Raw genomic sequence first — 16,248 nt, 5'->3', positions numbered from 1 at the left:
CCAGGAGCCAATGAAGTCACTAAATGAGATAGTATCGAGAGATAAGAAAAGGCTAGAGAAGACTAGGACAGAGTACTGGGTTATAATGAAAGTTAGGGGGCACTATACAAATGATGAGTCAGTAAAACGACTTGTGAAGGGAGAAGGAGAAGCAAGAAAAAACTATGTTATGACAACCACAGAAGACAGAATATCAGGAAGAGGTGGTCAACAGGGTCCATGTTGCAGAAAGATCAAGAAGGATGAGAATCAAGTGGAAGGCATTAAATTTGGCATTTAAGACATCATTGGTGATTTTGAAGAGGGCAATTTGTTTTGACTGATTTTGAGATAATATAAAAGGTTGAGAAAAGAATTGAGAAATGAAAGAAGTGGAGGCAATGGATGTGTAGACAGTTTTTTCCTAGGTGTTTAGCTGAAAAAGTTACATCATGTTGAGAAGATATGGGAAGGAGGTGGTGAGAAAGGCTTGAAGATCATAAATATAAACCTGGAAGTGACCTTAGAAATCATCTTAGAACTTCTTGAACTCAGGAAGAACTCATTGATGAGAATCTGAGGCAAGGAAGTTAAAGGACCAGCCCAAGGTCATACAGCTATTAAACCTTTAAGATAGAATTTGAACTCAGATCTTTCTGACTTCAAGTCCAGAATTCTATCAACTCTTCTGTGCTACCTCAATGAGAGAAAAGGTAATTCGGAAAAACTGCTGTAGGGAGTGGGGGAGAGCATGAATTAGGGAAGAGTAAAAAGACTGCGTTGGTGCGATGAGGGCACAGTTGAGATTTTATAACATAAATTTGAGTGGATTTGGACAGCAGCGGTCCTGGGGAATATGAATAGGTTAAAGATAATTAAGACACGAAGAAAGATGGGATGAATGGTAGGGAGTTCTAGTCTGATAAAAGAATTTCAAAGTTCTTGATCATGGAAACAGAACACTTGAAGGTGATGGTGAGGTCAAGTATGACCAAGTATGAGCCTCTTTCTACTTAGTCAAGATGGAGTCAAAGAGTTGGTTATAGGATTGGAGGAATTCAGAAGTTAAGGTATTTGAGGGAACATCCACATAGACATTCAGGTCATGAAGATGTGAGTCAAGCACTGAATTCCTTGACAAAGGAGGGAGAATGATCTGGATTTGGCACATAACAGCTACCATGATCTGGACACCATGATTCATTTGGGTAGAGTGAAGCTCAAAGGGGGAGAAAAGTTGCTGAGTGATAGTGGAGGAAGGAAAGTCTGTAAATGACAAGAAGCAGGAAGTATTCAGATTCCCCTACCATGGTCAATGACTCAGGTATGTTCAGTACTAGTAAAGATGGCTAGGGTTGCTGTGTGATCTGGGAGATGGGGGTGGGAAACTGTTTCCTGTGGCTCCCAGAAAACAGAAAAAATATTTTTTTAAAAATGACTCCTTCTTGGGACCCATTTTTTGGTGGGAGGCAAAGGAGGAGAGATGTGTTAGTCGGTAGTGATGGACATGGCAAAAAAAGAGCTTCAGTAAAACATTCATGTTAAATACACAGAAGAAAAAATGAAGGGAAGATGTTTAATTATGGAATGGAAATTTCAGAGGGCACTAAGAAAGTTCAGGCAGGATTGGAGTGTGTTAGTAGAGCTACAGAGCAGGTGTATATGGGGACCAGATAATGGATCATGGTGGTTGGGAAATGGGGTATTTACTCTTAGGCACTGAAAGATTAGGTGAGATTTTGCTAATCAAGATTCCCAGAAGTTTGGTCTTTGACCAAAGGGTCAAAGGTGACCCCAAACTATAGAAGGCTTTGGTAGTCAGGCAAATGAGCTTGGATTTGATATAATAGTATGAGTGACATGACGAAAGCAGTGCTTTCAGAATATTAACTTGGCAATGTCAGGGCTCCCTGGGAGCATCACGTTATTACTTAAAGGGTTGAGCCTGGAATCAAGAGACCTAAGTTCAAATCTGATTTAAAACATTTACCATGTGTCTATAAGCAAATCTCTTAACCTCTGCCTGCTAATGCTGGGGATACAAAAAGAGGCAAAAGAACATCTCTTCCCTCAAGGAACTTACAATCTAATAGAATATGGTATGAGGTTTGGACTAGGATTTGAAAGTGAGAATAGAGAGGAAATGAAGATGATCTGAGGAATGAAAGAGAAACATGACTTGGTGACAGATTAGTTACTGGGGATGAAAGTGAAAAAAGAATCCAAAGTTTTCTAGATTAAGAGACTAGAAAAATAAGGTTTCCTTGATGAAAATGAGCTTTTAAGAAAAGAAATATAGTTTGTTACAAAAGGTGATGAGTCCAGTTTTTCACACATAATTATAAGATATTAACAACGGAAGGGACATTAGGTTGTATCTAGTCCAACCCTTATTTTACATATGAGAAAATAGGACCAGTAGAAGTGACTTGCCCAAAGTTGCACTGAAATTAAGTGAAAGAACCAAGACATGGAACCAAATCTTTTGACCAGAAGGACAGTATGTTTTCCACCATACCATGCTGCCTGGCCAAGATTAAGATAACTAGAAAGCATCAAAGTGGAGAGACGCAGTGAACAGCTGGAGAAGTAACAGAGCAGGTTTAACATTCATTGTTGCAGAATTGGTGATGTGGGAATGTATGCTCTCATGGTAGTGTGGAGAGAATATGAAGGGCAGAGCCTTGGATACTGACCAAAATTTTGGTGAAACAATAGGAGCCAGCAAAGAAGTCCAAAGAAGGGAGGGCAGGAAAATTTAGTGTTTCTACAAACAAAAACATGGGAGAAGACAGAAGTTCAAGGTGTAGTTTGTCAAGGGAGCCAAAGCCTATGGACCATGAAGGTCCATGAGGACCATGAAGCAAGAAGGGATTTTGCTAATTACCTTTGAGAAAGTTGTTTCAGGTGGTAATAGTGGGGAACCAAATGTTAAGAAGTTAAGAAAGGGGGTGTATAGAATGAGATGGTCAGTAATAAAAGAAAGATTGTAGATTGTCAAAGGTGTTGGCAGTTTTTTTTTTGTTGGTGGTGGTTGTTTTATTTTTAAAGTTAAGAGGTATCTGAGCTAGTATAGGGGTAGAAGGGTAAAATGGAAGAAGACAGAGGGTGCTGGAGAAGGAGGGGGCCATTATAGAGTAAGAGCCAGAGGAGGTATAATGGGGTTAACTTCAGGAGAGAAACCTACTGCTCATTATTCTTAACCTTCTTCTATTGTCCATAATCTGAAGTCAATAAACATTTATAGAACAGGCTTCTAGGTTATGTGACCAAAAAAAAAAACACAATAAAGAACTAGACATTCTCTCCCATTCTTACAACCTCTTAAAACTCCCCAGTATAAAATTGTGTACAATTGATGAAGTAACTTCAGTTGTCTCCATGGGCTAAGACCCTAAGGTCCCTAATGGGGTAACAATCTACTGAATTAATAACTGAGAAGGCTAAACACTAATTCCTAATATTCTCACTCAGCAACCCAAGATTCCACCTTCTGATATGGTAGCACAAGGGAACCCATGCTCCAAGATCCTCTCAACAATTCCCTTGTAGTTGATGCAGTCTCTCCCAGCATACCCCGCTCCTGCTTTCACCCCACAATTTTGTGGCATCAAGCAGATGAAATTAATTCTACCACCTGCTCCCTTACCTTCATGTAGAGGAGGTAGAGTAATAAGAAAGTCAACACATGCTCTTCCTGGAGCATTTATGTGGTATGTCATAAGGCCTGAAGGAAAGGGGACTGGCATCTACCTGGGTCAGTTCTATTGCCTTAAAAGTCACTTAAGTCAGGGATTGAGGTCAGTGAAAAATGAATTCCCTGGTGCAGGAGGAGGCTGAGAAAACTTTGAGATCTAGCCCCAAGGGGCAACTGTTTTCAAATGATGAAGTAAGAAAATGAGCAATAGGGGAATATAAGGGGAGAAGACTGAACTTACCGAAGATGTCAGGAGGAAGAAAACTCTACTTAAAAAATCAGAGCACAAGCAGATAAATCAACAAGGAAGGTAATGACCAAAGGGAAGATGATCTCCAGGACATCTAAATAAGTTCAAGAATCTCTAAATGACTATTACAAGAGAGAACAAAGTAAATCAACACTTGATGAGGCAGAGAATTCTGTGTATTCTCAAGAGAACATGGAACCACAGAAAAATATTGCTAAAATGATTCAAGACAGAAATAAGATTCATGAAATAAGAATCTATAGTCTGCACAGCAGAAATAATTGACAGAATAGGAAAACGAGTTTGTGGCAGGAAATTGCTACAAGGAAATGAGAGAACCCCTGTTGGGAACACAAACACAGAAGTGAAGTACAATCTAGAAGAGAAGGGGAAAAACCAACAATGGTAATAGAGCACACGATGTCTGTGGAGGCAAAGCATCATGATCTCAAAGACAGTATGTATTGTGACAACTCAAAAAACCTGAAAAACGTAATGTTAGGAATAATGCAAGAATGCTATTCAGAACTTCTTTTTTCCTTGAAATTTATTTATTTATTTGTTTTCAGTTTTCAGCAATCACTTCCACAAGTTCCAGATTTTCTCCCCCTCCCTCTTTCCTCCGTCTCCAAGATGGCATGCAATCTTATATGGGCTCTACACATAGATTCCTATTAAACACATTTTCACATTATTCATGTTGCATAGAAGAATTAAAATAAATGAGAGAAACCATGAGAAAAACAAAACAAAACACAAAAAGAAAATAGTCTGCTTCGTTCTGCATTTCAGCTCCGTAGTTCTTTCTCTGGATGTAGATGGCATCCGAACTTCTTAACACAGAAACCAAAGTGTCAGTTGAAAGAATGCATAGATTATTTTCAGGGGAAACAATAACAAACACAACAACAAATCTTTGTTTCAATTTCCTAGACAGTTGTTAAATTGAGCAAGTCTAATGACAGAAAACAAATCCTGCAAGTGATCAGGGAAAAGACTTCAAATATAAAGGAAAGGAAATTAAAACAAGACAAGATTACTCTGTACCCACCAGAAATCACAGAAAGGTAATGAAATAATGTGTTCTGAAGAGCAAAGGACCTCAAGATGCTACCAAAGGTGACATACCCTCCAAATTTGACTTAGCCATCGATCAAAAAGTTGGATATTTATATAAAAGAGGCATTTGAAGCATTTCAACGAAGAAAACCAGATATTAACATACATCAGAAATGCGAGAAAGGTAAACTAAAACAGCCATCAGGGAAGCCATAAGTAATGAAATAAATTACACCAAAAAGGGGGAGGGAAACTAGCGAGACCATGATGGGATTAAAAATAACAAAAAAGCAATAAAGGGACTATTAAGATAATTATTTCTAAAAGTACATAAGGTGATAAGGATGAAAGTGAATTTAAAGAGAAGTAATGGTGGGAAAACATGCTTGAAACACTATGGGATAAACCACTAAACAATCTGCTTACAGGTGAATCAATAATTCCATGGTGGAAGAGAGATATTCTGTAATGGGAGATGGAAACCTTACAGTACATATAATCTTCAGGTTTCTGTTGCCTAGAGAGATCACTACTTTTGGAAGAGTATTGTGCCTACATAGACATGTCTCAGGAGGAGAGTTAGAGTGCCCCAGGGGCAACTGCCAGCCAAAAGGGTGAGAAGGCATGGATCAGAAAGATTTCAGGGTCACAAGGGACAAATAAATGATCATGGAGAGGGGTAGTGATGAATGACATGATCAGGGAAATTTCTACCATGAAGCAATACTTCTATTCTCTCTACCTCTAGGAATCGATACTTCTAGGAGTGAGACAACAGAAAGAAAGGGGCTAGGAAACAAGATCGATGAGGCAATAATAGAAGAACTTTGTAGGAGGAACAGAAAACAACTAAAAAAAACCTTTAGCAGTTTTAATTCCCCAAGGACGATGGAAACTAAAGAAAGTATACATGAGTATAAAGACTAGAAAAGACAAAATTGGAAGAGACTGACGAAGCTGAAAGAGAAAGATATTCATTTTAAAAAGAAAAATGCCCAGAAAAAAAAACCTAATCCAATTAAAGTTTAAACGCATATATGAAAAGAGATTTTACTTAGTTGATGCAGGAAATGAACTAAGGAATAGATTACTAGATAAAGAAGAAAGAAATAGGAATTAACAAGTGAAATAAAGCTCCAAAACTAGGGAAAGGAGAGAAAAACAATGGGAAAAGAGTCTATGGGGAAAAGGGTTTCCTTCAAGTAGATTAAGCAAAAATAATTGAAGAGAAAAGGCACAGAACAACAATGGAAATTTCTAATTCAGAAAAAGTTAGTATTAGAGATCAATGGAGGAAAATTTAAGCCAATAAAGTGAGTCTCAGATCATTTCAGAAAAGACAACCCTGTAATCCGCTGCACGCAAGAAACAAAAAGCCGAGACACGCACAGAATGAATGTGAGGGACTGGAGCCAAATTTATCATGCATTAGGCAAATCCCCCCAAAAGTTAGGTCTTGTAGTCATACTATCAAAGGAAAAAATCATGTCATAAATAAAGATAAGCAAGGAAGTTAGATTATAAAGAAATGAATCATAGATAACAAACAAATATCAACATTAAACTTAAATACCCTAAAAAAGCCTTAGCACTTAAATTCATAAAGGAAAAAATTAACTGAATTACAAGAAGACAAAATAATTCAACAACAGGAGAAGACTTTAATGTCTCTCAGTTTTGAACAAATCTGCAGAAAAACAAACAAAAGGGGAAATACAGAAATGAACAATCTGAAGGAGAAACAGAACTATGCAACTTATATCTTTTTTTAAAAATAAGAAATTATTTTAATAGATGTTGTTATAACAAGTATTTATAACTTCCAAACTATGTGGAAAGAAAAAAAATCCCAAAATATAGACTTAGAAGAAATCAAAACCATGTGGTAACAGAATAAAGTATACATCTCCTCTGTTGTCCTACTAGATTGTCACAAGATTGCTTTCAGTGGATCTACAGGAAATGTAGGATACTTGTATTCAGTTACAGTCATTTTTTCTTTTCTTATTTGTTTATTTGTGACACTTTGAGTTCCAAGTTATCTCCTCCCCACCCTCCCAATTTTGCATTAGAGAAGGTCAATATTTGACGTAGATATCTATTTGGAATCATACAGTACATACTTCCATACTGATATATGGAAGTTCTTTCTTTAAAGATGGATAACATTTTCCTCCATAAGTTCTTCAAAGATGGTTTAAATAATCTTATTACTCATAATAACTCAGTAATTCACATTTATTCTTGAAACAATGTTGCTGTTACTGTTTAAATGTTCTCTTGGTTCTACTAATTTCACTCTGAGTTATTTCAAGCAAATTTTCTATGCATTCCCAAACCAAACTTGATCATCATTTCTTACAGCACGATAGTACTCTGTCACAATCATATACCACCACTTATTCAGTCCTTCACCAATTAATGGGCATTACTTTAGATTCCAATTATTTTGGCCACCACAAGGAGACCTGATATAAATATTTTAGGACATATATGTTCTTTTCCTATTTCTTTGATCACTTTGAGAAACAAACCTAATAGGAGTTTTGCTGGGTCAAAGCATATGCACAGTTTTATAGCTCTTGGGGCATAATTCCAAATTGCTCTCCAAAATGGTTGGATCAGTTTACAATTCTACCAACGGTATATTTAGTTTCCCAATTTTTTTCACATCTCCTCAGCATTTGTCATTTCCCCCCTATCATTTTAGCCAATTTAATAGGCATGAGATAGTACCTCAGAGTTGCTTTAATGCATATTTCTCTAATGAGCAGTGATTTAGAACATTTGTATATGAATATATCTATATATCTTTGATTTCTTCTTCCAAAAACTGCCTATTCATATCCTATGACCATTTATACATTGGGGAATGACTTCTTATAAATTTTACTCATTTGAGATGAGACCTTTATCTGAGAAACTGGCTATACCCCCACCCCATTTTCTGCTTTCCTTCTAATCTTAGCTGCATTGGTTTTATTTGTACAAGGTCTTTTTAATTTAATGTAATCAAAATTGTCCATTTTACATCTCATGATAGTTATTCATAAATCCTCTTATTCCTTAAATATGATAGACAATAAATCCCATGCTCCTCTAATTTATGACATCTCCCATTATGTCTAGGTTATGTATCTATTTTGAACTTATCTTAGTAAATGATGTAAGATTGTTCTATACCTAGTTTCTGCCAGACTGCTTTCCAGTTTTTCCAGCAGTTTTTACCAAATAGTGAGATCGTATCCCCAAAGTTAGACATTTGTGTTTATTAAACATGAGGTTTCTATAGTCATTTAAGACTGTGTATTGTATTCCATTCCATTGATCCACCAATAATTACCACATTACAGTACCGTTTAAAATCTGGTACTACTAGACCTTTTTTCTTTACATTTTTATTAATTCTTTTAATATTCTTGACCTTGTATTCTTCCAAATGGATTTATCATTATTTTGTCTAGCTCAATAAAATAATTTTTTGGGTGTTTAATTGGGATGGCACTGAGTAAGGGAATTAGTTTAGGAAGAATTGTCATTTTTATTATATTTTCTCACTCTACCCATAAACAATTAATATTTCTACAATCGTTTAAATCTGGCTTCATTTGCATAAAAACTGTCTTATAACTATATTTATATGGTTCCTGGGTGTGTCTTGGCAGGTATACTCTCATATTATCTCTTATTTTAAATAATGTATCTCTTCTTGAAGGTCTTTGTGGGTAATATATAGACATGCTTACGATTTACATGGGTTTATTCTATATCCTGCTACTTTGCTAAAATTATTGTTTCCACTACTTTTTAGTTGAGTCTCTAGGTTTTCCAAGTATACCATCATACCATCTGCAAAAAGGAAGTTTTATTTCTTCATTGACCATTCTGATTCTTTCAATTTATTTTTCTTCTTTTATTGCCATTGCGAGCATTTCTAGTACAATATTGAATAATAATGGTGATAATGGGTATGCTTGCTTCACTCAATCTTATTGGGAGGGCTTCTAGCTTATCCCCATTACAACGAATGGTTTTAGGTAGATGTTTTTTGTCATTTTAAGGAAAAATCCATTTATACCTATTATTTCTAATGTTTCTAATGGGAATGAGTGTTATATTTTGTCAAAAGCTTTTCCTGCATTTATTGATATAATCATATGATTTTCATTGATTTTGTTTGATATAAGGATATATAGGGTGTTCACAGTAAACTAACATCTCTGGTGTGAGGGATTGTGACTGCTCATATACTTTTGGTGTCCACCTGTCACCCAACTCTCATCTGTGGCTCCAAGAAGCAATAACATGTTCAGTGGCCACACCACAGTAAAATCATCTCAGAAGATGGGCCAAACCATGTTGAGGTTGATTGACAGGTCTGAAACCCATTGGTGGGGTACGGGGATGTCTACCCCAAGCTTGTAAAACTAGGTGGAATAGGCAGATGAGAATAATTTGTTTAAACAGTCATGAAAATAGATAAAGAAGGTACTGTGGAGCTCTTAGAGATTGGTCAGACATCAAAGATGCCAAGACTATCCATTACATCCTGAGCCATTGCCAGGTGTCTTGACTGTTGTTTTGCCATTGGGCTTCAGTAACTCTGGAGAAGAGAGTGAGACTGACAGCTTTGTGGAGCTCTACCTCACTTAAATTCAACTCAAAAATGTCATTGGCAGAATTAAAAATTCTTTGAAATGAAGGACAAGCAGTAACAATCAATTATGTTAATAGTTGTCCTTATATTGAACCAAGCCTACACTCCTTGTATAAATCCCACTTGGTCTCATTTTATAGTCTTTGTGATATATTGTTGTGGTCTCCCAAGTAGTGTTTTATTTAGGATTTTTGAATCAGTATTCATTAGTGAATCTTTTCCTATCATTCCATATAATTTGTTTAATATAGGAATTAATTGATCTTTAAATGTTTGGTAGAATCCACTTGTAAATCCTTCTGGTCTTGATGATTTTTTCTTAGGAGACTTATTTGTGTCATTTTATATTTTTGTATTTTTCCATTTCCCTTAGATTGTTACATTTATTAGCATATAACTGGGTAAAATAACTCCTAATAATTTCTCTAATTTCACCTTCATTAGTGATTATTCAACCTTTTAATTTTTTAAGTTTATGATTTGATTTTCTTCTCTCTTTTTAAAAATCATATTAACCAATGACTTGTGTATTTTATTGTTTTTTTCATAAAACCAGTCCCTATTTTATTTATTAATCCACTAGTTTTCTTACATTCAATTTTATTCTCACCTTTAATTTTCAGTATTTCTAATGTGATACTTCATTGTAGATTTTAAATTTATTTTCCTAGATTTTTAAAAAATTTCATGCCCAAGTCATTGATCTATTCTTTCTCTACTTTATTAAGCATTTAAAATTATGAAATTTCATCTGATTACCACTTTTCCTATCCATAAATTTTGGTACATTATCTCATGATTATAATTCTCTTTAATTATATTATTTTTATGATTTGTTCTTTGACTCACTCATTCTTCAAGATTAGATTAGTTTGCAAATAATTTTTTATCTGTTTTCATGGATCTTTATTAAATATAATTTTTATTACATTATGATCTGAAAAAGATTTAATATTTCTGCTTTTCTTCATTTGACTATAAGATTTTTATACTTTAATATATGGTAAATTTTTTGTAAAGGTACTATATTCTACTGAGAAAAGGGTATATTCCTTTTTATTCCCATTCAATTCTCTCCAGATGTCTATCATATCTCTTTGACTTATTTCTTATTTATTTTTGGGTTAGATTTATCCAGTTCTGTGAAGGAAAAGTTGAAGTTTCCCACTATTATGATTTTGGTATCTATTTCCTCCTGTAATTCATTTACCTTTTACTTTGCAAATTTGGATGCTATAACATTTGGAGCATGTATGTTTAGTATTGCTATTACTTCATTGTCTATGGTACTTTTAAACATAATGTACTTTTCCTGCGTATCTCTTTTAATTAGATCTATTTTAGCTTTAATTTTGTCTGATATCATAAATGCTGCCTCTGTTTTGTTTTGTTTTACATCAGCTGAAGCATAATAAATTCTATTCTGACCCTTTATTTTTACTCATTTTTGAATGTGTTTCTTATAAACAACATATTTTCAGTTTCTGTTTTTTAATCTATTCTTCTGTCTACTGGGTGAGTTCATTCCCTTCACATTTAAAGTTATAATTGCTAGTTATGTATTTACTTCCATTCTATTTCTCCCCACTGTTAATGCTTCTCTCTCTCTTTTTTTACGCCGTCACTCCTCAGAAGTTTAGTTTACTTAGGACCACTACCTCCCTAATCAGGCACTAGCTATCTGAGAACCTCTCCCTTATCATATCCCCCTGTCCTCCTATTAGTCTGTAAGTTAAGAAGACTTTATGTTTATCTAGATGTACATAGTATTCCCCCTTAACTGGGTTCTGATGAGAATAAGGTTCCCATTCTCTACCCTATATTCCCCTTCGCTGTAAAAGTTCTTTCACTCATACCTCTTTTGTATAAGATAATTTGCTCCATTATCTCTCTCCCTACCCAATTTTATTTTTTAGCATCATCCCATTATAATCAACTGAAGCTCAAGCCCTCTGGCTAGATATATTGTAACTATCCTAACAATAACATTCTTAAGAATTATAAATATCCTTTTCCAATGTGAGATAGTAAATAGATGGACCTTATTAAACCCCTTATAATTAGTCTTTCATGTTTACCTTCTTAGATTTCTCCCTATTCTTGTATTTGAAAGTCAGATTTTCTGTTCAGTACTGGTCTTTCCCTCAAGAATGTCTGAAAATCCTTTACTTCATTAGATAATCATTTTTTCTTTTGTGGGATTACTCTCAACTTTGCTGGTTTAACTATTCTTGGTTGCAAATCCAATTTCTTTGCCCTTTGGAATATATTCCATGCCCTTTAGTCTTTTAATGTAGAAACTGCTAAATCTTGTGTTATCCTGATTGTAGCTCCACAATATTTGAACCATTTCTTTGTAGTTGCTTTCAATATTTTCTCTTTGGTCTGGGGGATTTGAAACATGTGAGCTTTCATTTGGTATCTCTTTCAGGTGTGATTGGTGGATTTAAAAATATTTCTGCTTTATCCTCAAGTTCCAAAACTTCAGGATAATTTTCCTTAAAATTTTCTTTTTTGAAACAGAATGTATACATTCTTTTTTAGTCACAACTTTCAGGTGTTCAAACTATTCTTATATTATCTTTCCTTGACTATTTTCAAGGTCATTTGTTTTCATGTTCTTTTCTGCTTCAATCAACAAAATTTCAAATGATCAAGATAAAATCACAGTAAAACCAGAAAAATAAAAAAGAATTGTTAGAAGTACTATGCATAGTTATGCATAAAGTATTTTCATAAAAGAAAGAATTTCTTAAAAATATAAAATGCTCAGACTAAAAGAAGACCAAACATAGATTTTAAATAGTCCAATCACAGAAAAGATCTAGATCTAGATCTAGATGTAAAGAAACTACCAAAGAAACTCCTGAACCTGATGGATTTATAGGAGAATTCTAACAAATCTTTAAAATGGCAAAGATGGCAAAAGATATGCATAGTCAATATTGGAAATATTATGGGAAGATAGGCACACCAGTACATTGATGGTGGAGCTGTGAATCAGTACATCCATTTTGGAAAGTAATTTGTGATTAAGCAAATAAATACTGTGCTTATATTTCAAGAAGGAAACTGATAAGGAGGAAATCTATCTCTACATCTAAGATATTTATAATACTTATGGCAACACTTTTTGTGATAGCAAAATGGAAACAAAGTAAATGTCAATTGGAAAATTGCTAAATAAATTGGAGTGGTACATGAATATAATTGGAATATTGTAAGGGTGACACTTTAACAATCTTTGAATGCTTCTTCATTATATATCACTACTGTGACTACTAATGGTAAGCACCTGTATCTCAAGTGTGGCCTCTTCTTGGATTCCTGCAATTTTGTCCTTGAACTTCAACTGTCCATCTCCTTATGGAGCCTCATTCTCTTTTCATGCACTGTATCAATGCAGTGAGTAAATGATACTAAACCCCAGCCCTCTTTGGAGAACTATTCTGAACTTTATACTAGATGGTCATGTAACACTCATACATTCAAATGGTAGAGATGTTTTTTGGGTGTGAATTGTTGTCCTGAGGGAGGGTAGGTTTTGAGGGGATATCAGGTCCCAGTCTATGTTCTGGACCCATGAGGATACAACAGTCTATATACATCACATAGGCCAGCAGTACTTGGACTCGCTCTTAGTCCTTTGTCTTCACTTAGTTCTCTGCCAGAGACCGTTCCTGGGCCCCTTTCTTTCCCTTTTTTTCTTAACTGCAGTGAATGTCTCTGTTACCAAGTTCTTTTCTGAGTGTAAAGGCTTTTTCTTTATCTTTGTCCTAGGTAGTCTGTAGAGCTCCTGGAAATTTCTCTTATCCTCATCACCTTGCCTTGGTTTTTTATTTGCCTTTTCCTCACCATTCTCAATTTCCTTCCCAGTTTCTAGAATATTGAGTCCCGAAGTGGAGAAGGCTTCTAGCCACTTGTCTGTTTTCTTCAAGGATCTCTTCCTTCTTTGCCAACTTGCTCCTGATCTCTACAGTTTTTCCCTGTCTCATTCCTTGACTCCTTCAGGGCTTTGGGTCCATTTCATGTGAGGAGCAGTTGGAGAAGCAGGGAACATTTAACTGGGAGAAAAGGAATCATTAATGAACAAACAACTTTAAGTGTTTGAAGGGCTGCTCTGTTGGGATGGAAATGGGGCTTAGACTGTTTGGTTCTAGACAGTTGAACCAGCAGCAATAAGTAGTACCTGTAAAAGTTCAATATAAGCTTGACATCGGGGGATAATGCTTCCTAACACCTTGGACCATCCAAAATAATGTTGACTTGCTTGGGGAGGTTATGGGGTCGCCTCTTTGTAGATCTTCAAACAAAGGCTAGATGATCATTGCTTACGAATTTCTAGTAGCAATTTCTTTCATGTATGGGTTGAAATAGATGACCACTGAGGTCTTGTCCAACTGTCAAATTCTATGATTTTTGTTCTTGAAGTTTTCCTTTAATTTGAATTATAAACATTTTAAGGCTCAAGATGTTTTCTATACTCTGTTAATTTCTCATAGTACCTTGTGTAGGGGGGGAACCTATTGCATGCAGGTTCCCCACCCCTGCCCTTCTGTATGAGTGTATAATAATGTCTATGTTGTTTATATTTCATTCCTAGAAAATACTGCATAACAATGTTGCTTTTGTTCTTTTGCTGCAGGCAACATTTAAAGGTTGGATGGATATTATGTATGCAGCTGTAGATTCAAGAGGGGTAAGTCGGAGACACTGGGTGGCTTTCTGGGTTATCTGAAGGTAACTGGGTAAGTTCAACAGGATGCTTTGGCTTGTACTGGAGGGGACATGTTGCCATGATCAGAGAGGTCATTGTTTGGCAGCCTAAAATATCCATAAGAATGGAAATTACTCCAGTAGAGGTGGGTGGCCAGCATAGGTATTTCCTTGGCTGTCTGATTTAGGTACAGAATGCTGGGAAGCTTGATTTGCCAGTAAAAGAGCTCCCAATATTTCCACTGCTAGGAATTAGAAAGATGGAGTATTTTCCCCTTAATCTCTTTCTACCTGCTTAGCTACAGAGTCATAGATACTGAGGGCTCAGTTAAATGAGCTCAGGAGGACATGCCCCAGGAGGACAGAGAGATAGAATTTAGAGTTATGAACAACAACCAAAAAACCTCTATTGATTTACTCAGAGCTGGAAAGGACCATGTTTAACCTTAATGTTACAGAAGAGTAAATGCAGATCCAGAGAAGTTAAGAGTTATCCCAGGTCACATAGCAAGCCAGAGACAGAGTTGAGAACAGTAGCTATATCTCCTGCCTCCTCTCTGCCACACCAAATGCACACATGCAGACACACATACATAACTATTTTTTTCTCCTTAGAATCTCCCTAAGGTCCATGTGTGTCTGACATAGTTTATATACACTAAGTTTTCAGACATTGTGCTTGTCTAAATATGAACTGTCCACATGAATGTAATGTCAGAACCACCAATGTCTTTGATAGCAAAAGGTCTGGTTGTGGATGGCTTGCAAGAAGAAGGTTTTAGGGAAACGAACTCTTACCACTCAAGTGTAGTTTTGTTAATCTTTGAATCCTTCCAGAGTATACCTTTAATACCAATGTCTGAAGTTTGAGGCAAGGAAGGTGAGGTCTGACTAAGCAGTGTTAAGTCTCAATTTCCTACAGGGGTTAGGCCTAAAGTGTTATTAATATTATTATCTCACTTTTTTGTGTGCTTCATCTTGCTGGTGTTGGTAACAACCATTCAGTGAGAAAAGCAGTCCAGAGATGGTTATCCATTTTTATAGACAAAGAAATTCAGACTCAGTTGAAACAACTTATCCATGATCACATCAGTGATAAATGTTAGAGTTAAGAATTAAACTAAAGCCTCCTAATGCCAATTTCAAGGCTCATTACTCTGTCACATATTGGCTCTTAAAGCTGGATGTGGGGGCAGAGCCAAGATATCAGATTAGAGGCAGCTACCCAGTGAACTCTCTTAACATTCCCCTCCAAACAACTTTAACATAACTCCTTGAATCAAATTTTGGACCTGCAGAGCCAACAAAAGGTCAGAGTGAGACATTTTACAGCCCAAGGTAACTTGGAAAGTCAGCAAGAGATTTCTGTAATATTGGAGTGGGAGTCAGGTCACAGCGTGACAGGAACACTAACTGTGGGTGTTGGAGGAGGCAGCAGCAGTAGGAACATCTTTGGGAGCTTTCAGCTAAGACCATAAGGGGGTTGGATGACTGATCAGAAACAGATTACAGGGAACCCCTTGCTGATACTAGGTGTAGCTGGCACTGATTGGCCATTCTATTGGTCATACTCAGTTCTGGTCATAGTTCCAGGGTGGAGAAGAACACTGGTAGTCAGTCACAAGACAGCATGTGCCCTAGTTCTAGTTCCAAGGTGGAGAGAAGCAGTAGCACTCATGGCTGGAGCAGAACAAGGTAAAGACGAGCATGCAAACCAGGGGAGCAGTAATCACATCCTACCCTGGATCAAACCACCTTGAAAGCAATAAAATTTTATAAATCTCCAGAACTAGCTCTGAAAGCAGTAGCAGAAAAAAGCCAGAAGCTTGGGACAGTGCCTCCCCACCTCCAGGTGAGCAGAACCCAACTTCAACATAACATTCAGAGTCA

The 16,248-nt window shown here is 36.1% G+C and overlaps 1 protein-coding gene across 6 annotated transcripts in view; it reads left to right on the top strand.

Annotated features, from left to right (window-relative positions):
* Nucleotides 1–16,248, top strand: part of SCN11A (sodium voltage-gated channel alpha subunit 11) — a 229,891-nt gene that overhangs the window by 188,007 nt on the left and 25,636 nt on the right. For all 6 annotated transcript variants that reach the window (XM_072598947.1, XM_072598948.1, XM_072598944.1 and 3 more), the window contains one exon: nucleotides 14,288–14,341. In XM_072598947.1, the coding sequence (XP_072455048.1) occupies nucleotides 14,288–14,341 (54 nt within the window). The remainder of the gene's footprint in view (nucleotides 1–14,287; nucleotides 14,342–16,248) is intronic.

Source organism: Notamacropus eugenii, chromosome 3 (assembly GCF_028372415.1).
Source record: "Notamacropus eugenii isolate mMacEug1 chromosome 3, mMacEug1.pri_v2, whole genome shotgun sequence".
In the NCBI taxonomy this organism is placed as follows: Eukaryota; Metazoa; Chordata; class Mammalia; order Diprotodontia; family Macropodidae; genus Notamacropus; species Notamacropus eugenii.
The sequence above is the reverse complement of the archived record's forward strand: the minus strand, read 5'-3'. Positions and strand labels throughout refer to the sequence as shown.